This window comes from Microtus oregoni, unplaced genomic scaffold (genome assembly GCF_018167655.1).
Source record: "Microtus oregoni isolate MIOR12 unplaced genomic scaffold, Mior012 000001F_ref0000356, whole genome shotgun sequence".
In the NCBI taxonomy this organism is placed as follows: Eukaryota; Metazoa; Chordata; class Mammalia; order Rodentia; family Cricetidae; genus Microtus; species Microtus oregoni.
The window spans coordinates 14,902,815-14,924,599 of NW_024543060.1; the positions used below are offsets into that span (position 1 = coordinate 14,902,815).

A 21,785-nucleotide genomic window follows, 5' to 3' on the forward strand; every position below is an offset into this window, starting at 1 on the left:
GCAAGTTTTCCCCCCACATTTAATTCACAAACTGAAACAAATGCTTAAATGTCACATTGCTATCACACACAATTTAAAAATATACTTCATTCATTCTGGAAGCTAATACCACTAAAAGTTAATCTTTATAAAATATAAAGGCTTCTCAAAGCACAAAGCACACAAATACAAACTAACCCTTTTCCTAATTGTAAGCACTGTATAAAGCGTAATTTATATTTGCTTTATATAAATTCAACAAAGCAAGCCAGGGCTGCCTTAGCTCGGCAAAATTCAGAATCTTGAGAGCAGCTCAACATCACACTCTTCCTGGGTAATGGCCAAAATTTCATTCATCACAAGAAAAATACAAGAGCAGAATGAGACAGACAAGTAGACAAAACAATAGGTGGTGATGGACCTTACACAAAACAACTGGATGCAGGATGAGACAGAAAGCCCATTGTACAGAATTCTGTTCCCCCTTACCTGAGGAGCTCTCAGTAAACACTGTTAGCGTCTGTCCTCCAACACTTTGCAAGACAAATGGGTGCTCTCTAGGAGCACTGACTGAAGCTGGTTTTCCACCAATATCGTGAATATTTGCAAGATCCTCATTCAAAGTAAATGATACCTAGTGGACAAGTTAACCAAAGTTTATTAAAATAGACATTCATATTCAAACTATCTATATAAACATTTTGCTTGCAAATTACTTTTTAAAACTTTTTAAAGATGTGAGTCTCTTAAACATTTATTTCTTAAATGTCACCATGAAATCCTTAACTCTGGAGTCATAAACAAAAGACTATCCCCATGTGGCAGAATGATGGAGTTTGTCTACCAATGTCTTCTCTGGTTTGTGGCTGATGCAGTCTTTTCAGAACAAGACTGAAGTTACTCTTTTACTGACGCATTCCCTAAGACCTAGATGTGCTTGGCAACAGAAGAAAAACAACGTTTGCTGAATGAGTATTTTAATACTGAAAAATCAACTGTATCTAAAAAGGGTAAAGAAGAAATAGTTACTCGAAAAAGCTTAAACTCTCTATGCACAGCATAAATGTCATTTATAGGCTTAACAACTAATTGCATAAATATATAGTACTATCTTATTTTTTAAATACTTAAAATATGCTATTTTGAAGAATAATTAGTCATATGTATAGAAAAGTATTCTTTCCAAATGATTTATACTATATGCCATCTCTCCTGAAAGAACAAATTTTATATTAAAAATATTTATAAAATCACTGATTTTTTTTAACTAGACAGGATGATCAAGAATTATTAGCTATAAAGCTACTATTATAATAGGTGTCATATACACAGTACAAACTAGACTCAACAGTTTCAAATCTAACATCCTGAAAAATCCACATCAAATGTCTTTGTCCCACAGAAGTAATGCTAAAGTATTAGTAAAACCATATTCTGTTTTACAATGCTAAGAGGGATAGTTAGGTCAAAGAAGAAAAATGCTCAGACTGAATTAGAAGAGTCTATTCATTCATCCAAGTAGCATTTATACCTTTATGTATTCCTGATCACCAGACATCCATTTTAAATAGAATTTTCCAGAATGCAAATGACTATTACTGGTGATTAAATATTTTCACTGTGGTTTGTTGTTGCTGCTGATTCTTTGTGAAAAAGGATCCCAGGTAGTTCAGGTTGGCCTGGAGCTTGCTAAGTAGCAGAGGATGTCCCTGAACTCCTGATCCACCCACCCCTTCCTTCCAAGTGTACCACCATGCCCAGCTCACAATTTCAATAAAATTTTCATATAAATAATCTCACCTCAGTCCTTCCTTGATTCCTAAGAGAGAAAAAAATATTTAAAATTACTTAGATTGCATATTACTTTCAGATAAAAATCTAAAGTAAAAATCTAAAGACATGCCCATTTTTGTTGCATAAAACATTAAATTCATTCAACTGCTTATCTTTTGCTCCTATTTGTAATCCTGTAAGAAAAGATTGTCAGAGGAACCCCACATGTTTAGTTTATAACACTACTATAACCTCTCCTAACTATATTAACTAAATAATGATCTTCTAATTATTATTGGTAAGAACTTTTAGCCTTTAGCAGAGAATGAATAGGTATCTCACTATTTCCTTTGTCTGTCTGTAAAGATTTCATTTATCTAACCAAGTCTTGTTTTTTAAAGACTGAACTCAGGTAGATGAGTATCTTGCCTGCATGTAAGTATGTATACTGCCATACACATACCTAGTGCCCAGAGAACAAACAGGTTGTCAAAAATCCCTTGGAAATGGAGTTAAAGATGACTGTGAATCCCCATATGAGTGTTGGGAACCAAACCTGGGTCAAGCACTCTGGACTGCTGAGTCATCTTTCTAGCTAAGAAAATCTTAAAATCATCACAAATGAGTGATCAGCTATAGTGGGAAGAGTCAGGCTAAGGTATAGCTAGTGTAAGAGCACTGGGTTTAATCCTAGGACCTCCTACTCCAAAACAAAAGGGGAAGAATAAAAAGATGGAGGGAGGGAGTAGGGAGGAAGAAGAGAGGAAATAAATAAAAAGGAGAGTTAAGGCTCAACTGTGGAAGACCTCAAATATCACAGCTCAAAATGTAGACTTTATTCTTTAGGCGACAAATATCTGCAGATATTATTTGAATAAAAGAAATAACAAAAACAAATTCAAAGATGATCCAGCATACCTGACTTGTACCACAAACTATATAAATGGATTAGAAGATCGAGGTGCAAAGACCAAGTAGAAACCACTGTTTCTCCTCAACACTCAGCTTGGTTCTAACCCGCCTTCATTAAATCCCTCATTCATTCTATCATTACTGATGTGGGAGTGATTTCTTTCTAATCTGTTGCTTTCATTGGTTAATTAATAAAGAAACTGCCTAGGCCCATTTGATAGGCCAACCCTTAGGTGGGTGGAGTAAACAGAACAGAATGCTGGGAGAAAGAAAGCTGAGTCAGTGAGTCGCCATGATTCTCCCACTCCAGACAGACGCAGGTTAAGCTCTTCCCTGGTAAGTCACCTAGTGGGCTACACAGATTATTAGAAATGGGTTAGATCAATATGTAAGAGCTAGCCAATAAGAGGCTGGAACTAATGGGCCAGGCAGTGTTTAAAAGAATACAGTTTCTGTGTAATTATTTCGGGGCATAAGCCATGTGGGCGGCCAGGTGCCGGGGACGCAGCCCCGCCGCTCCCTCAACACATAGTCTTCTATATCCATTAGGCACTGAGAAGAAGCACCAGCCCTTGTCCTAAAAAGTCACAGAGCAGTATACAACATCAACCCGCCAGGAAAGATGTGCCCACTGGTTTAACAGTGGCTTGTCTGTTTCATGGATAGCAACTGCTCTTTGATTGGATTGAGGCCTGCTCCACAAGAGCGGAATTCATACCTAATACTGTAAACCCGGTCAAAAAACCTGTGGCTAAATTGGGCGGTGGTGGCGGACGCCTTTAATCCCAGTCTCCGGGAGGCAGAGACAGGCAGATCTCTTTGAGTTTGAGGCCAGCCTGGTCTACAAAGCAAGTTTCAGGACAGGCTCCAAAACCTACAGAGAAACCCTGTCTCAAAAATCCAAAAACATGGCTGATGGGAGCTGGAGAGATGGCTCCAGGGTAAAGACTACTTGTTCTTTTTTTTTTTTTTTTTTTTTTTTTGGTTTTTCGAAACAGGGTTTCTCTGTGGTTTTGGAGCCTGTCCTGGAACTAGCTCTGTAGACCAGGCTGGTCTCGAACTCACAGAGATCCGCCTGCCTCTGCCTCCCGAGTGCTGGGATTAAAGGCGTGCGCCACCACCGCCCGGCTACTTGTTCTTGCAGAGGACTCACGTCTATATCCTAGCACTGGCTCACAAATATCCTATCTCTAGTTCAGGTGATCCAAACCCTCTTCTGTTTAAATTACATGCAGGCCAAAAAAAAAAAAAATCATACACACAAAATAAAAAATAAAAAATAACCATAGCAGAGTAGTAAACTTAGTACTATTATTTGGCTAAAACGCTATGGTGTGTTTATATTTTTATATGTTTATATTCATAAAGATACTCCCAGCCTCAATCAAAGAAGCTTCTCTTTGCAGTAAACAGTGGTGAGGGCAGAGGGCCACAGCTGGGGGTGGGGAAGCACCGAGAAAAGTGATGGCTGAGTGCTCATCCTGGAACAGAACATTTGTTATCACTGCCTCTGAGACAGAGGAAACTGGGAGAAAGAGGAGGCAGGAAGACAGAGGGTGGTGAAATGCTATTTTCTGATACGGCGCAACCAATGCAGTCATGCCCTCAGAGCAACTGTGGCTGTCTACAGTAGGTCACGCCAGGGCCACTCCCTTCCCTGATGAACACTCCTGACACATTCTAGGGGAGAGGCACTCTTGAGTTGTATATTCACTGAGGAGCTGCGAGGCTCCTGGGGACAGTTAACACCCATGGTCACACAGATGATCCTGGTTCAACTCAGTGGCTCTCAAAGAACAAAACAATAACAAAATCATGAATGTGGGAAGGGAGGAGTATTATGGGTGGGTGATTACAAAGGTGAGGGACCAATGACCAGAATGCATGTTATACATATATGAAATTATCAAAGATTTCTATAGTTTTTTTTTTAAGACACAGGCTAATGAAAAGAGCTGAAAAGAAGCACAAACAAGTAACTGGTATCTTGTCAAACCAACCCAACAGAGGTGCATATAGAAGGCCCCGGGCCCTTTACCCTGAGCACTGTTTCTCAGTCACTAGAACCCAGCTGCGGGGACTGGAATGAGCACGGCCCGCATAGGTTCATAGATTTGAATACTTGGGTCACCAAGGAGTAGCACTATTTGAAAGGATGAGTAGGTGTGGCCTCGGAGGAAGTTGTCACCACTATGAGGTTTCAAAAAACCCATTCTAAGTCCAGAGTCTCTCTCCTGTTGCCTGCAGATACAAATGTAGAACTCCCAGCTACTTCTTCAACACCATGCTACCATGCTCCCCACCACGATGACAATGGACTAAACCTATGAAACTGTAAGACAGTCCCAACTAAATGTTTTCCTGTTAAGAGTTGCCATGGTTACAGTATTAGAATTCAGGCATTAAACCGGCCCATGTCATCTGGCAGGAAGAACACAGTCAGTACCCTGGCCAGCCCAGAGTCCTACAGCTGCTACATCACTATGCATGTACGCAAGTGCAAAAGGTTCCTTTAAGAGACATGCTCTGCCATTCCTGCTCTTCTCCCCCTCCTCCCAGCTCTTCTGAAGAGACAAGTTGGTCCTTGCCTCTTCTTCCTCTTCCTCTCTTCCCTCCCCCACTCCTTTTATCTCAATAAAACTCCCACATAAACTCTGCCTGCATGTGTGCCTGTACCTCACCTAGCATGGGCTCTTGCTCATTGCGTGTTCCCTTGGCCAACCAAGATCTCTCTCCCGCCATTTTACAACATACGGTATCTCTTCACAGCAATAGAATACTGACAAAGACACAATCTTTATGGGAGATGTCACATGTGCTTGGTGCACTCTGCACTATCTGTATGACTGAGACCACACCAGATCCTTCCCTAAGCCCTTAAGCTACAGAACCCATGTTTATTAAAGAGGTCACATGTACTTTGCAAAAGGGTTTCAATGTAGTCACACTTTAAGTGCTATCAATGTACACAGCACTGAGTCGTTATCAGGAAACTGTTTTTCAAAAATTGTGCTGTACTTAAAAAAATGCCTAAAATAAATGCCCAGTGTCAGACTCTAGAAGTTTGAGGCAACACCAGCTACTGAGTTATGCTGAACCAAATTTTCTTCTTGCCTCATGTGGATTGTTACTCTGCTGGTCTCTGTTTACAGAGGATCCCCCCCCCCCCCACACACACAATACAATATATTGTCAAGAAGTGCAGATTAGACAGCCAGGAAGAGAGAAAATCGATAAAAGATGTGAATGAAAAAAATCGAAGAATTTCAGGCTAATAGACTATCCCAATTAAACATCAAAATGAGAAAGTAGCACATCCTCTAACACAAGAAGAACAGCCTGGAATTAAGTAGTAAAGGGATTTGATCAAAGTAGGGAGTCTAAATTATTTTATTTTACATGTATGGGTGTTTTGCCATGTGCATATAAATGTACCACATGTGTGCAGGATCCTTAGAGACCAGAGAGGGTGTTGGATCACCTGGAATAGAAGTTACAGACAATTGTGAATTGCCATATAGGTTCTGGGAATTGAACCTGGGTTCTACAGCAGAGCAGTCAGTGTTCTTAACTGCTGAGTTATCTCTCCAGCCCCTAGTAGTCTAAATCCTTAAAACTAATTATTACCAATTTCTCAGTTTCTCTTTACATAGAGAAAATATTACAGAAAAACAGGAAAAACTTAAGATTTCACAGAAAGTAAAAGAATTTCCATCTTCTTTTACAAGACCTGAAGATCTGGCATCAATGGCCTCAAATTCCACCTGACAACAACCCACACTGAACTGGCCATGGTCCCTTTCCATCACTTCCGAACTTACTTCTTGAGGCGTATGGTTTAGCTACCTTTAAGATACAGGGATGCAGACAGAGAAGGGCAGAGCTGCAGAAGCCCACCCTGTTTACTGGATCCAATGGAGGTGAACACGAGTCACAGAAGAGGGAACGAAGGATTGAACCAGGTGGTGGTGCGATGCAGGAAGAAGTTCACAGTGGGCTGCTGAGCTGTCAGAACCGACAGGAGAGGAAATGGCTGCAAGTGGGCAGCAAACGAAAAAGGATGAATTAAAGATCACATTGACATTTCCAGTCTGGATAACTAGAAAATCACCCAGATGCAATTAGGGAACACAGGAGGGGAGGATAGCTTCCTTTTTACATAATTACAGCAGCAACTTAGCTGGAATGAGGACAGATTAATGAGCTCTGACAGGTTAACTTCATAGGAAACAAAAGCTCATCTTTGAAAAATAGTAACCTTTTAAAAAATGCGGATACATCTATCCACCTTTGCCTTGGTGTGTATCAGTGTATGAAGTACACAAGACTTTACTGTTCCACATTAAAACTATCACATATCTTTTGCCTAATGATCTGTGGCCAAAATGGCCAACATCAATTAGTTCTGTAAACAATATCTCTAGAAAGCAATGAGGCCAAGTATCTGGCCCATCCTTCAGAGTTCATCAAAACACTATGTATCTTCTCACTCACTCACTACTCTGAGCCATTTCTCAACACCCACGGCACTTCTTCAAGCTCCACTCATTCCTCTTCTCTATAATAAAAATAAAAATCAAGTCTTTGTTCTTCACTTTTTAGTATTTCTTGGATCTGACACCAAAAAGCCACAAGTTCTTATTACCACTGATGGACAATAAACTTCTTTCTTTTTCCAGTTAAGAAAAAGCAACCAAATAATATAAAATCATCAACTACACTGGAGGGTCTCTGCTGCCTGAAGAATTAAAGCTCAAAAGCCATTAGGTAATACCAAGTAAGAGAGAATATGAGGTAGGCTGGATATCAAAGTCATAGTCCAAATGGAGTGACAAAGACGCGCTTAGGGTTGAGCGACAGCCTGGGGCAAGTTGTTAAAGCAAAGCTGGATAAAGAGGGGCTTTTTCCTTTAAGGAACAGCTTGGCAGGGAGTGTGTGCACAAGTAAGGACATCTATATAGGAAGGCACCTGAAACATTCTGCTACACTCCTCGCAGTGCAAGAAAGCATCTCTCTGGAGGAAACCTAGCAGAATGAGGACAGCATCCTTGTGAGCAGAGCAAATGGAGCCTGCTGCAGGGAAGAAGCCAACAAAGGGTGAGAAGGAATTCCCACATCAGAATAAGGGCAGAGCAGTAAGCTGTGATTCAGTGAACAAACTAGAATCCCTAAAATAAATGAATCAACTAAAATGTTGATGAAGTACAGCTAATTTACATAGTACCACCCCACAGGATATGTTACTACAAAAAATTAAAGGGTAACTTTAGAATCAAGAAACTAGAAAGAAGATAACCTGTAATCAAATGATCAAGTCACTATCACATGAAACAGGACAAAGTGCAAGCATGCAAATCCCTCTAGAGGGTCAGAAAATACCTGGCTGTAATTTGTTATATTCTTGCCAAAAAGACATAACTTAAATCTAATCATCATGAAGAACCATCAGAGATGCACATCCAGTAAAATCACTGCCTTGTAAATATCAGCAATGTCGAAGCTTACACATTAGGAAGGTCCAGGGAAGAGTTCAGAATGCTCTAGATCAAATAAAGGACATTTTAAAAATATACAACCGAATGCAATCTGAGATTCTAAACTGGATCATTTTTATAAAATAATACTGACATGACTAGAAAACCTGAATGAAATCTACGCAAAACGGGTAGTACTATGGACAGTAATATTGTAGGAGTTCAATCCGCTTAGGCAATGGCATTTTGGGTGACGAGCCCTATTGGTGTGGTTTTCTCTGAATATACAACCAGATAAAACTGAGGAAGAGGTCTCTTGCTCTCTCCCTTGGGTCAGCAGAGCCAGAGCAGGCGACACAGAAGCAGCTTGCGGTTGGTCCTTTTCACCCTTGGGTAGAACAGCAGGATGACGGCAGCCAGATCAGCACTGCACTTCTTAAGAAATTATTAAATAGACTTTTGGGGGTTCTCACTTCACCTGGTGCCCAACCTAGTGCTGAACTGTAGCCCGAGGCTTTTCTGCATCCCACCCGGTTCTGTAGTCGCTTATAAAATAATCACTCAGAGGATTAATTATATTGTTTGGCTGATGGCTCAGGCTTATTACTAAACAGCTCTTACATATAAATTAACCCATTTCTATTAACCTATGCACTGCCACAAGGCCCATGGCTTACCATAGATGCTCTGATATCTTTCTTCTCCAGCAGCTCTTGACCTCACCTTCTTTCTCCCAGCATTCAGTTTGGCTTTCCCACCTAGGTATATTCTGCCCTGCCATAGGCCAAAGCAGCTTTATTCATCAACCAATAAAAGCAAGACCCCATTCATTTATATACAGAAGGGCATCCCACATCACTGTAACCTGCTGATGTGGCGGTCTATGTGACTATGTAGAGGACATCTTTGTAGGAAACACACACGAAGAGTATTTCAGAGTGACCAGGCATATTTCAGCACTGTGGTCTTAAATGGTTCAAGGGAAAAATACTTTTTAGAATTCTTCTCTAACTGTCCTGTGGCTTAAGAAAACTTGAGACAGTCTTCTATAGCCCAGGCTGGCCATAAATTCACTACATAGTTGAGAATAACCCTGAACTTCTGATCTGGCCTCTACCTCCTGAGTGCTAGGATTGAGGCATGCACCACCATATCTAGTGCTGGAGACTGAACCAGGGATTTGTACAGGCTAGGCAAACATTCTAACAATTGAGCTACACCCCCAACCTTAAGACTGTTTTAAAATAAAGTCATCCAATAATTAAAAATTGTACTCAGCATATTTAAGTAATCCTTACTAAGGAATAAAACTTATTCTTGTTTAACAATTTTTGCATCACTAAGTTGGTCCATGGTATATATTCCTAAAAGCTGATGAGACTGCTGGGAACAAGACAAGTCTATTGGATTATTTACCTTTCATTCTCCTCATCCCAATTCTCTTTTGGCCGAGTCAAGGTTTGTCTCTGTCTCTTTCTGTGTGCCTGTGTCTGTGATGGCAGCAACAAGAATAACAATGCCCAAGATGGAAAGTACCTAGCAGGAATAGTGGTTTCCAACTCCATTTTGTTGTGACCAGCAATACTATATAATGTAATGTATAGATACACATACGTATACTGCATGTAATGTATAGATACATATATACACTGTCTTTCAAACAGTTTGTGCTAATATAAATGCTTGTTGGCAGTGTATATTTGTTCTGGATTCATCCAGTTTTATTTCATTGATTTCTTATTTGCAGATGAACCCCCAAATGACCTAGGATGTTAAATCTATTAAACAAAAAAGCTAGAAATTAAGTGTCTCTGAAAAAGATATATAAGTATAGTACTCAGGATTATAGGCAAAACGCAGCAAAAACCAAACACAGAACACTGAACACTGAGACTCAGCAGCAATGTAGAATTAAAGAAGTTAAAGCAGTATAAATTCAGGTAGGATACATGCGGGATGCTCAAAGGCACAAAATAAAAAGTACAGAGGATCAGGACATCTCATTTCCAACTGTCTAAATAGGGCGTCACTCTTAGCACGCTCACAGCCAGACTCTCCATTTCTCAGGTACTAAATGGGAGCCAAAATTTGAGGAGAGCTGCTTCCCCAGCTGCATGTTCTTTCCTGTCCTCTGTCTCTCCAGCCCACAGCCCTCCCCGTGCAGAGATGAACCAGCACACTGTGCAGACCTTCCTGGCTTATGGTCTATGCTGTGCAGCCTGCTCCTTGACCTTGGGAGATCTGGTATAGGGAGGGAAGTCTACCTACATCTCACGGTGCCTGCTGTATGTGATGTATGTATGTGATTTGTGCCATGAGTAACCAGCTATGCACTTTATACACATACCGTCAACATGAGGCATTGACACGTGCCCTTTTAACAGATGAGAAGACAGAGGGTAGAGAACTTACCACAAGTACACAGCTAGTTTGTGACACCTTCAACCTGACTTCTGGATTCATGCATCTAATTAGTGTACCACACTGTCTTCCTAAACCCTTTATTCTTTTTTAAACTCAACACCACAGTCCCCTCTACAACACAAACACACAGAAAACTAATTATAAACCAGCTACTTTTCCCCTTAGAATCAGTTAAGTGATCATGCATCTTCTAGTTACAAAAATATTTGAAGAGTAGTTTACTTGTAGTGCCCTAAGTCTCTTAATAGTCCCAAATCCTTCAAATGTTCCATGCTCCTCATAAGGCATTGACTGAAGCTCTCCTCACCATTCCTTGTCCCCATCCACTCCTCTCTAAGAGCAACATTAAGAATGGAACATATGTCTGCATTGTGAGCTAACTGGCAAAAAAAAAAAAAGGGGGGGGGGGGGAGGGAATGAGACCATCATTGCATTTCATTCTAAACAAACATCTATTAATGGAGACTTCAGTTTACAGCCATAAAGTCTGATGACTCCATTATGTAAGGTATCAACTCAAATTCTGATAACTTAGTCACAGCACGGCTAAGCCACTCCTCACCCATTCTACGTTACCAACAGTGAGCTTAGTACTTCAGCCACAGCAATAAAAACCCAGTCAATGAGGAGATGCGGCCAAAGACCTCCTAGGGACAAGCTGTTTTCAAGCATCTCTTGCAGTCTCAGTGAACTAATTACTAAAGGCGTGCTATTATTAAAGAGGCAAGACTGTGTCATTTTGGGTAGACACACACACACCTGCTCTCTGTATTGTATACTGGCACAGAAACTACTCCTCACCAACCACAAGATCACATTCTTTTAAAGGGAATTCTGGCATGTTTACTTTTTCTTCACTGTAACTGATTAAAGTAATTTCAAGTCGCTTCTCCTAAAAATTTTCTTCCTAAAAAGACCCAAGGAATGGGGGTACTAGCCACGCACTCCCAAAGGAGAAAAAAGAAAACAGAGCAATATATAAACCAAACCCGTAAGCCCCCATAGAACAGTGAATGACAAGAACACAACCAGAGTTCTCTGTGCTAAGTTCTGAAATAGCAACACTGAGCCTAAAGGAGTCTGACAATTCAGTGGAATAAACAAAGATGCTTTAAAACTGCATCCATATGCTGCACATCCAAAATAATCAAGATGCAATCTAGAGGCTTACACACCAAACTGTCATCACCTCCAAGGAGTGAATGGGAAATACAGATGACTTCTTAATTTGTATAAAGGTGATTTAAAAAAAAAATAAAGAAAAAAATTTAAAGGGACTATATTCCTTATGTAAGAAAACACATAGACACATTATTTCTACAGGACTTAGGGTGATCAGGGGTCTATGATACCATTTTATAAATGCACAGCGCACACACACACGTAGCATGAGGAGGGTGGCCCTTTATTCTGTCCCAGCCACCCAGCTAGCTTAGCCCTGAAATAATCACAGAGAGAATCTGCATTAAATATAAACTGATTGGCCCATTAGCTCAGGCTTCTTGTTAACTTTTATAACTTACATAGCCCATTATTCTTATCTATGTTAGCCACACGGCTCAGTACTTTTTTCAGTGGGGCAGGTCACATCTTGCTTCTTAGGAGATTGCGACAGGACTCGCGAGGGAGCTTTCTGCTTCCCAGAATTCTCCTGTTCTCCTTGACCTGCCTCTACTTTCTGTCTAATTTTCCCCACCTATACTTCCTGCCTGGCTATTGACCAATCAGCGTTTATTTAAAACATGATTGACAGAATACAGACAATTCTCCCATACCACACACATGCACATAATTAACATTTGGGAAACCAGTTTATAGTCAAAGCTAGGATATTCAGGGGAATGAAACTGGACACTTTAATAACTACCCAGGGAAACCTGTCAACTAGGACAAATCCAAGCAAACCTGGACTACTAGATGCAACTATGAAAGCCATCTGCTTTACAATAAGGGGGAAAGGGAACTTGTGCTGGGAATCACTGAGTTGGCATGGCCTAGCTGTCTTGAGAAGCATGCATCATAGGTCTTTACAATAAGGGGGAAAGGGAACTTGTGCTGGGAATCACTGAGTTGGCATGGCCTAGCTGTCTTGAGAAGCATGCATCATAAGTCTTTCAAGGTAGAGTCCATGGCTCCTGGGGCACTGTGTGCCTTTCAGTTCCTGAGAGACAAGGCATTCCCTCGGGCAATGAAGGATTCAGATCGCTAGTATATCCTTAATTCCCTAGCAGTCAGTGAAGCATTCAGAACAGTGGTTCCCAATCTTCCTAATACTGTGACCCTTTAATACAGTTCCTGTTGTGGTGACCCCCAACCATAAAATTTAATTATTTTCGTTGCTACTTCATAACTAATTTTACTACTGTTATGAACCATAATGTAAGTATCGGTGTTTTCCGATGGTCTTAAGTGACTCCTGTGAAAGGGTAATTCAACCCAAAGGGTAGAACCTATGATATAGAAGCTTGGCTGAACAATTAGTCTTAGACAGAAATCTTGTGTACCACACCTAGCTTGCAACCATCATTGTATCCTGTCAACCACCAGTATATTTTGTTTCAGTAAGTGTGTAAAAAGTTTGACTGCTTGAAATAAACTTCTCAGCCTCAGTCTTGATGAGAACCCTCTGACCCAGCCTGATTGACATCCCCTTAAACCAGTCATAACCCTGGCTTTATTTATAAGTAAGCACTGGTGCTTACGCCAATGAAAAAGAATAGAAGCACAGCCATCCCTGCTTTTGCCTTTAATATCATCTTACTGCAGTACTTGGGGCTTGCATGACTTCTCTGAAGCTTGTTCCTCTATGTCTCAGTCTCTCACATCAAGAGAGATCTGACATTCCTCCACTAGGCACGGTCTTTGTACAGGGTTAGAAATGTCCATGGTAAGGACATATCTGAGCTTACAAAGCCATCTAACCAACTCCAAGCTTCTGTCTTGTAACATTGACATGTGGGTTGGGAAGCATTAATATTAAGATTTACACTTCACAAACAAGGATGCTAATGCTTAGAAGAGTAATTCCCAAAGCCAACAACTATGTACGATTGAGGAGACGCCAGATCCTGAGTCCAGTGAAGTCATACACACCATATGACAAGGGGCTCAGTGTATAAATGAAGCCTTCTGCATGTGCCTTGACTTTCTTCAATGACATACATGGCTAACATAAAAAATTAAGCCCTTCTGACACTTCTTTGAGTCCTCCAAAAAAAAAAAAAGATAATTGTTTACATTACAAAGTATCCCACTTGAGAAGGAAAGAGTCACTGCAAGTTTAACTGAAGGTGTGCATTCTTTCTTCTGTCAGCAAGTGTGGCTGGTACTGCAGTGTTTCAGTGGTAATAGGCTTCCTACCATCCACAAGGCCCACCCTCAGCACCCCAAAACCAATCAATGTATGATGATTCAGGAAAATATTATTTACAGCTTTCAAGGAATATGCTTGTGCTATGCGTATTTATATAAGCAACTATTTCCACATTATCTCACTAGATTCCTACGACAGCACCATAAAACAGGCAACTTAATTTTTTAAATTAATATATTTATAGTTTATGGTGGGAGAGCCTGTAGAGCTCAGAGGATAACCTGTGGGGGTTGTCTTCTGACATGTCTTCCAAATAGTAGGTCCCAGGAACTGAGTTCAAGCTGTCAGGCTTGGCAAAAAGGCCTTTCCTCAGCAACCACACCAGCCCTGAACAGACAACTTCAAGATAACTTTAGAAAGTTTCAGTGACCTTTGCACAGTCTAGAAATCCAAATGGAACTGGAACCAGTTGGAATTTTCTTACCACGCAACGGCCTGAATTCAAAGCTGGCTCATTAACTAAATATCTGGAGTAAGGCAAGGGAGCTGGTGGTAAGGTATGTCAGCATATGTGATGTCCTGGGTTCCCCAGCATAACATATATAAAAATTATCAGACGTGAGCATTCCCTGAGACAAAGAGGCGATCATGTTTGTTCCTATCTAGCTTTAGATCTCTGACCTGTTTTCAAGCAAAATATTGTTTTATAATAGGAAGAACTTAAGACTGGGCAATAGAGCGGTCAGTAAAGTGGCTGCCACCAAAGCATGAGAACCTGACCCAAGAGTCTAGATAAAAAGCCAGGCATGGTAGCTTGCTGGGGAGTCACAGGGAGATAGACACCTGGTGCTCTCTGGCAAGCCAGCCTAGCAAAACTGGTGAACCCTAAGCCTCAGTAACAGACCCTGTCTCAAAACAAAAATAGTAGACAGCTCCTAGGGAACACCTGAGATTTACCTCTGGCCTACACACACACACACACACACACACACACACACACACACACACCATACACGCACGCGCACACACACACTCTTACCTGAACACACTTAAACATACATGTGCACAAGCACACACAAAAAACAAGGAACTAAGAAACAAAACAAGTACGACAAAGTGTTGTTTCTTCAAAACAAGTCATACCAAAGAGCAAATCCCAGAAGAAAGCTAGCAAATCTAACTCCAGAGCTGATAGCTAGTAAATAAGAATAAACATTTTAGGGCTTAAATTCTTCCTGCTTGTTCTCCTGAAGTATGGAGTTTATGTCTCCTATTCCCCAAATACCCAGTATTTGTGAAAATTTAATTTTTCAGGGGCCATTTTAAAGTTTCCTCAAGAAAGCCACATTGCTCTGGGGTTAGATTTGTTAGCTTTCTTCTGGAATTTGTTTCGATGAAACAGTAGGCATGGGATCTCACTGGAGTTGGATTAAAAGTGAATGGAAGAGCGGCTGGAGAGATGGTTTAACAGTCAAGAGCAGTCTACTCTTCCAGAGGAAAGGACTCAATTCCCAGCATCCTCATGGTGGTTTACAACAGACTGTACCTCCAGTTCCAAGGGATCTGATGCCCTCTTCTGGCCTCTTCAAGCATCAGGCAAGAATGCAGTACACAGACATACATACAGGCAAAACCCACACATTTATAAGATAATATTTATTTAATGAATGGATGAAGTCAGGCACCATAGTGCACACCTTTAATCCCAGCACTCGGGAGGCAGAGACAGGCAGATCTCTTGAGTTCAGGGCCAACTTGGTCTACAGAGGGAGTTCCAGGACAGCCAGAGCTACACAGAGAAACCCTGTCTTTAAAAAAAAAAAAAAAAACAGATACACAGACAGATAGATAAATAAAGTGAATGGACAGGCTGGGCATGAAGCTCAGTGACAAAATGTTTCCTAACATGAAGGACCTGGATTCAACCACCTCACAGAAGAGGGTGACAAATATGAACAAATGGAGAAAATGGAACACAAAGCTCAGGAGACACCAACTCAGCTTCTGGGACTTGTCTGGGACGGTGTTTACTAGATGCTCTCGATCTCCTTCTAGAGCCCTATACTCAGGCACGATTTCAATAGTGAAGTCCTCCCATCAGAGTACTTCCTGAGGATCCCTAACACGAGCACACCCCTGCACACCAGGAACAGATGGAGCTGGGAAGATAGCGCTACTTGCTCCTTCACTGCCAGCAAGTTTCACCAATAACCTTGACTTCATAGTCACACACACGTGTAGCCTATGTCCTCACAGAACATATAACTATCCCATGACCTGCTTTAACAAGCCCAGTAACTCTCACCCTCTAAATAAATTCTCTAATGTCATCACATTCAAAAGCAATCATAAACATTTTCAAAAACAACGACTTTTAAACTTTGACAGTATATGCACTATGTATGAATATAAATAACTTACTTAGCGATCCTCAGTTTCCCAACTTCACCTCTTCCAGGGGCTTTAGCCCATTGCTGCGACAAATATTTAGGAACCTGAAATAAAGCAAAACATTTCACAGCTGACTAGGGCACCCAAGGCTCATACACCTTCCCATAGGTTACATACTTAGGAAATGATAGAGATAGGATTCAAGGTCAAGCCATTTCCAGAGACTACATACCAAGCATCGTGTTCTCAACTATACAAATACTGTGTCTAAAGCTAGATAAAGAAGTCACCAGAGGTTAAATTCTAAGAAGGAAGAGTAGAATGATATATTAATTATCTACTATATAATTTGACTCTCAGTACACACCTTTAAGGCTCTCCTCCTCTGAGAGGCAAAGGAAAGGCTAACGTGCTGTGTGGAGTAAACACTCAAGGAGCACCAGCTGCCGTCACTATTTCTCATAGCAATCTTGGAATAATATCATGAACAAATCACAACTAAGATATAGGTGTCAGGGCTGGAAAGGGAGGAAAAAAATCTAGCAAGATTTCATTATTGGGGACAATACCTTGGCTACAGTTAAGGTTAAAAATCAAAGGGGCGGCCGGGCGGTGGTGGTGCACGCCTTTAATCCCAGCACTCGGGAGGCAGAGGCAGGCGGATCTCTGTGAGTTCGAGACCAGCCTGGTCTACAAGAGCTAGTTCCAGGACAGGCTCCAAAACCACAGAGAAACCCTGTCTCGAAAAACCAAAAAAAAAAAAAAAAAAAAAAATCAAAGGGGCAAAAAGACTGACTGTGCTTATTCAATTCTGTGTATGTTCATCACATTAATAACTTACTGAACTACAAATATGCACCAGACAGTATGCCTAGGCGAGAAGACAACTCTAAGACACCATGCTAGAAATTCTACAGCCAGCTGGCAGTGAGGGCACACGCCTTTAATGCCAGCACTCTGGTGACAGAGACAGGTGGATCTCTGTGAGTTTGAGGCCAGCCTGGTCTACAGAGAGAGTTCCAGGACAGCTTTCAAAGCTACACAGATAAACCCTGTCTTGAAAAACCAAAAGAAAAAAAAAAAAAAAGAAAGAAAGAAATTCTATACCCATCATCCATTCATCTTCTCAATCACTCTGCAAACTCACAAGCACTCTCCCTAGTCGAGAGACGTGAAAACTGACCCAAGTGATTCACTAGGGTTAGTGAGACAACTCAGCAATAAAACTAGGTGAGACTGTGTACACTGTATCTCAAAAACCATATGGATTTTTAAAGTTTGTCAGGGGCTGGAGAGATGGCTCAGCATTAAAAGCACTGGCTGCTCTTCCAGATGTCCTAGGTTCAATTCTCAGCACCTACATGGTGGCTCACGACCGACTACAACTGGAGTCCCAGGGGATCCAATACCTCGCCTGGCCTCTTTCTGGGTCTTACTATGATCCTGGCCAGCCTGGAACTCATTATGTAAATGAGGCTGGCCTCTCAAGGTCTCAGATTAAAGGTGTGCACCACCACAGCGTTCTGGTAGCTTTGCGCTATTCCAGCTCACACTGAGGTGGGAGCGTTACCATGCCTTTAAGGCCAGCTTGGGCTACACACTGAGTTCCAGACCAGTCTGGACTACAGAAAGGAAAGAGAGGGAGCGAAGGAGAGGTGAAGGGAGGGAAGGAGAAAAGGAGGAAGGAAAAGAATAGGTTCTTTTCTCCTGTTACTTAACAATACTTTGCTCTAGTACCTGCATTAATCAGATTTTTGGGTTCTGTGACCAAATACCTGACAGATAAAATTTTAAAGTGATTTTTTGTGCTATCGTGGTGGGAAAAGCAAGGAAAAGCAATGCCACTCACACCATGATGGCCAAGGATCTTGGAAGGGCCAGGACAGAGAACAGCCCAGAGAACAGACCGCCAGTATCTTCTTCTTCCAGCTAGGCCACCACTTTACTACGTTTCACCACTTCCAGAGGAGTCAAACTATGAATCCATCAAAGGAGTAATTAACCCATTAATTAGATCACAGCCCTCATGACCTACTTATCTCTACAAACACACCCAGAGGTGTGCTTCGCTAACTTCTCAGGTTCTTAATCCAATGAAACTGACGAGACTACCACCCACTCATTTTAGTGTGTGTCTTTCTGACAGTCTTTTTGATTTTTTATATTGTGGCTATCAGTGCCCAGGTCCTTGCTCATGGCTCACTTGGTGCAGCTGAACGAAGGACAACCATGCACGGAGGATGATTCCCACCTCCTCTAACAGAGAGCAGGCACACATTTACAGGGGAAGGTGGCGGGCGGGGAGAGGGGTGTCTCTCACCAAAATTCTGGCCACTTTTACAGAACAGGTTTCCCTAATTCTGCAGGCTTCATCAGCACATACCTATGATCGTCCCGTTTCTGTTTCCAGATACCACTTCCTCTAAGTCATTCTGCAGGAGGTCAAGCCTACTATTTTCTGGATAGTTTTGCAACCCTACCTTAAACAAAACCAGGACATCTTCATTTCATGAAATGACAATCTCAAACTCTGACTTCAATCTTTACTTATACCACCCTCTGCTCTACAATCTCCCGTTCACTTTCCAGGACTCACGACGGGGCATGCATTTTCAAATTGCCATTTCTGTTCCTGCTGTCACACTACTGCACACCCATCCAAACCCTGTAAGGCAAACCTTTATTGAGTATTTGCCATACTCCAGATACAAAGGCACCGCCTCAAGTCCCATCATCTTTGCAAGCTCTTCCCTTCTGTGTACCAGGGAGATCTCCGTAATGACAGTCTCTCGTCTTAACAAACAGCTGGAGAGAGAAAAGCCCATTCTCTCCGAGTGTTGAAGTTATGTCTTCACAGCGGGAACATAGAACAAATGAGAGCGAAAATGAAGGCTGAAGAACGAGAGATCTTGTATTCAGTATGACATACTGGAAAAGCCAAAAACCAATCCGAGTGTAAAGAAAGTGACTTTCTGGAAGTGGCAATCAACACTGAACACAGGTACAAAGAATCACGAGAAACTGTGCTAAGTGCTTTGAAGAATTTAACAGTCTGATGCTCTGGCAAATAATGAGTTGTTTCAGAGATGTGGACAGAAAGGAACACTTCTGACTTAATGAGAACTCAGCCATGTAATTAAAACATTGACATTCATTATAAAGATACAACATTTACAACCCAAAAGTTCCTTTGAATTTGGGAAACTTTCATGATTATTTAGATACAGCTTTTTAAAATGAATTCCCCCAAAGAGTACCTCCCTCCCCGTGTGCAAAAGTAACCCAAAGAAATGATGCCCACTAGGGCAAACAAAGCCTATCATGACCATAAAAAAAATATTTTCTGATGTTTAGCTTCATGAGGCCTAAACTTGCTCTTTAAAAATACTAAGTCTGAATAGCGGTGGTGGCCACGCCTTTAATCCCAGCACTCAGAGGCAGAAACAGGCGGATCTCTGTGAGTTCGGGGCCAGCCTGGTCTACAGTTCCAGGGCAGCCAAGGCTGTTACACAGAGAAACCCTGTCTCTAAAAACCAAAATGAACAAACAAAAAGCAAACCAAAAAACAAAAAAGACTAAGTCCAACCGCTGCGCCTTCCTAAATTCAGAGCTTCCAGGATTTACAAGAGCTCCATCTGTATTACCAGCCCAGGGAACACTATCACCGAGTACCAGGGCAGGGGTCTACTCGCGAGTTCCAGGCCAGCTAGGGCTACATAGTGGGATTCTCTTTCAAAAAACAAAGTACCCAGGGTCCAATTCCACTTTGTGACCCAGAAAACTGTACGAACATCTACTCAACTAATTTATACAGCCCCGTGACTAAAGTCAACTTTACCCAAAAGAAGACGCCTCCGGCCTGGGGTTCAGTGGACCTCCCTCTCTGGGAGCATCTGGGCGGTAAAGGAGAACTCCGCGCCGGGCGGATGGAATTAAGACACTGGCGGAAAGACGCCCCGCGTCCCTAAAGTAACTTTTCTAACCTGGAAACGGACGCGACAGCGACCGTCTTCTCGGGGCGGACCCAGAACTTTCGGAGACGGGGGAGCGGAGGGCGGAAGCGCCCAGCGGGGCTGCTTACCTTCACCAGCCACACGCCGGTGTTCTGCTTGGCGCCGGTCAGATCGAGTTCCCCGCGCTCAGCCATGAGTTCGTCGCGTGCGGGGGCGTGCGCGCACGAGCGGTGGTCCCCGAGCAGCAGGGCGGAGAGCGACGGAGCAGAGCCGACGACAGTAGCAGGCGGACCGGGAAGAGCCGGCGTCACTCACCGGCTGGGATACCAGGAACTTGAGGAAAGGAGCACGCCGCTGAGCCCGGAACTGCGCCTGCGCACGGCAACGTCAGGACGGCGCGCCGCAAGGGACAAATTCCCTGCTTCGGCAACTTCTTAGGTGGGCGTGACTTCTGGCCGGGTGTATCCTAGTGATGGAAGTGCGGGAAAGGAAGACTTAAATCCCGAGCAGGGCATTAAAGGACGAGCCTCAAATAACTGAAGAAAAAGTACAGAATTGGAAAAACTATGGTTTAGACAGACAAAAGCTGTATGTATTTACCCAACTGAAGAGGCAACAGGTTTTAAGGACAGGCTCAGGAATGTAAAGTCACGTTCTTGGCCCAACATCGTTGGCACAAGTGGGCACTAAAGTAGAAATGAATATACCGGACACATGTCATGTCGAGACCAGAAAATCAAAATCTTCTCATTGTGCAAACAGAATACCCTCTTTCAGACGCCAAAACCAAAATGCCAGCCAAGTGGATTCGTAAGACCCAACACATAAGAAAGAAATGTGATTATTTAATTGCCCTGCTTCCACAGTTTTCCTCTCCCGCTTGCCTTTGGAATGAAATTTTGCTGCCTGCTTCAACAGGCTCTCTCCCAGTTGAATTTTGATCATTCTGCAACTCAGTATTCCATACACCTACCACACCACTCCCGTCTACCTGCTTGAAGACTCTAGGACCTTCCCCGTCCCATTTCAGAGCCTCTTTGAAGCCAGTTCTGTTGCCTTGGATACCCTATTTTCCCTTTACTTTGCTCTGCCCCTGTCCTCTGGTTGGCAAACTTCTTATGAACAAAAACTAATGGAAATGTTACTTCCTGAGAGAGCCCCCCCCCCGAAGCTCTGTTTCTCAATTCCGCAGTGTGTGATACTTAAACACTGTTCCATGAGATGCATGCTTCCATGCCTGCCTTTGTTTCCTAGACTGCTAACGACACCGCTCCTACACAAAAATATGCTTTCCCCCCAGATTTACTGAAGCATAATGGGTGAATACGAAATGGTGCCTTATCCATTTTCTATGCACAACAGCCAGCGCAGTGTTTGACATCCTGTGGGCTGTCAGCAGGCTTTGGTTGAATGAACATTTGCTGAAGAGAAGCAAACAGTAAGGTACTGGGAGAATGGCAAGTGATTTATTGAATCACACACCAGAACGATGTGCAAAATTGCAGAAAGTCTATATCTGTGCAGCATAAGGTCCGGGGAAACTGTCAGGTTTCTGAGATCTGCTGG

At 42.3% G+C, this 21,785-nt stretch overlaps 1 protein-coding gene across 1 annotated transcript in view; it reads right to left on the reverse strand.

Moving 5' to 3' along the window:
- Positions 1-20,568, reverse strand: part of Gtf2f2 (general transcription factor IIF subunit 2) — a 128,154-nt gene extending 107,586 nt beyond the window's left edge. Inside the window, exons 1-4 of the mRNA XM_041676801.1 lie at positions 20,348-20,568; positions 16,297-16,370; positions 1,780-1,798; positions 469-613 (exon numbers count right to left, since the gene is read on the reverse strand). Of these exons, the coding sequence (XP_041532735.1) occupies positions 469-613; positions 1,780-1,798; positions 16,297-16,370; positions 20,348-20,413 (304 nt within the window). The 5' untranslated portion in view covers positions 20,414-20,568. The remainder of the gene's footprint in view (positions 1-468; positions 614-1,779; positions 1,799-16,296; positions 16,371-20,347) is intronic.
- Positions 20,569-21,785: the final 1,217 nt, after the last annotated feature.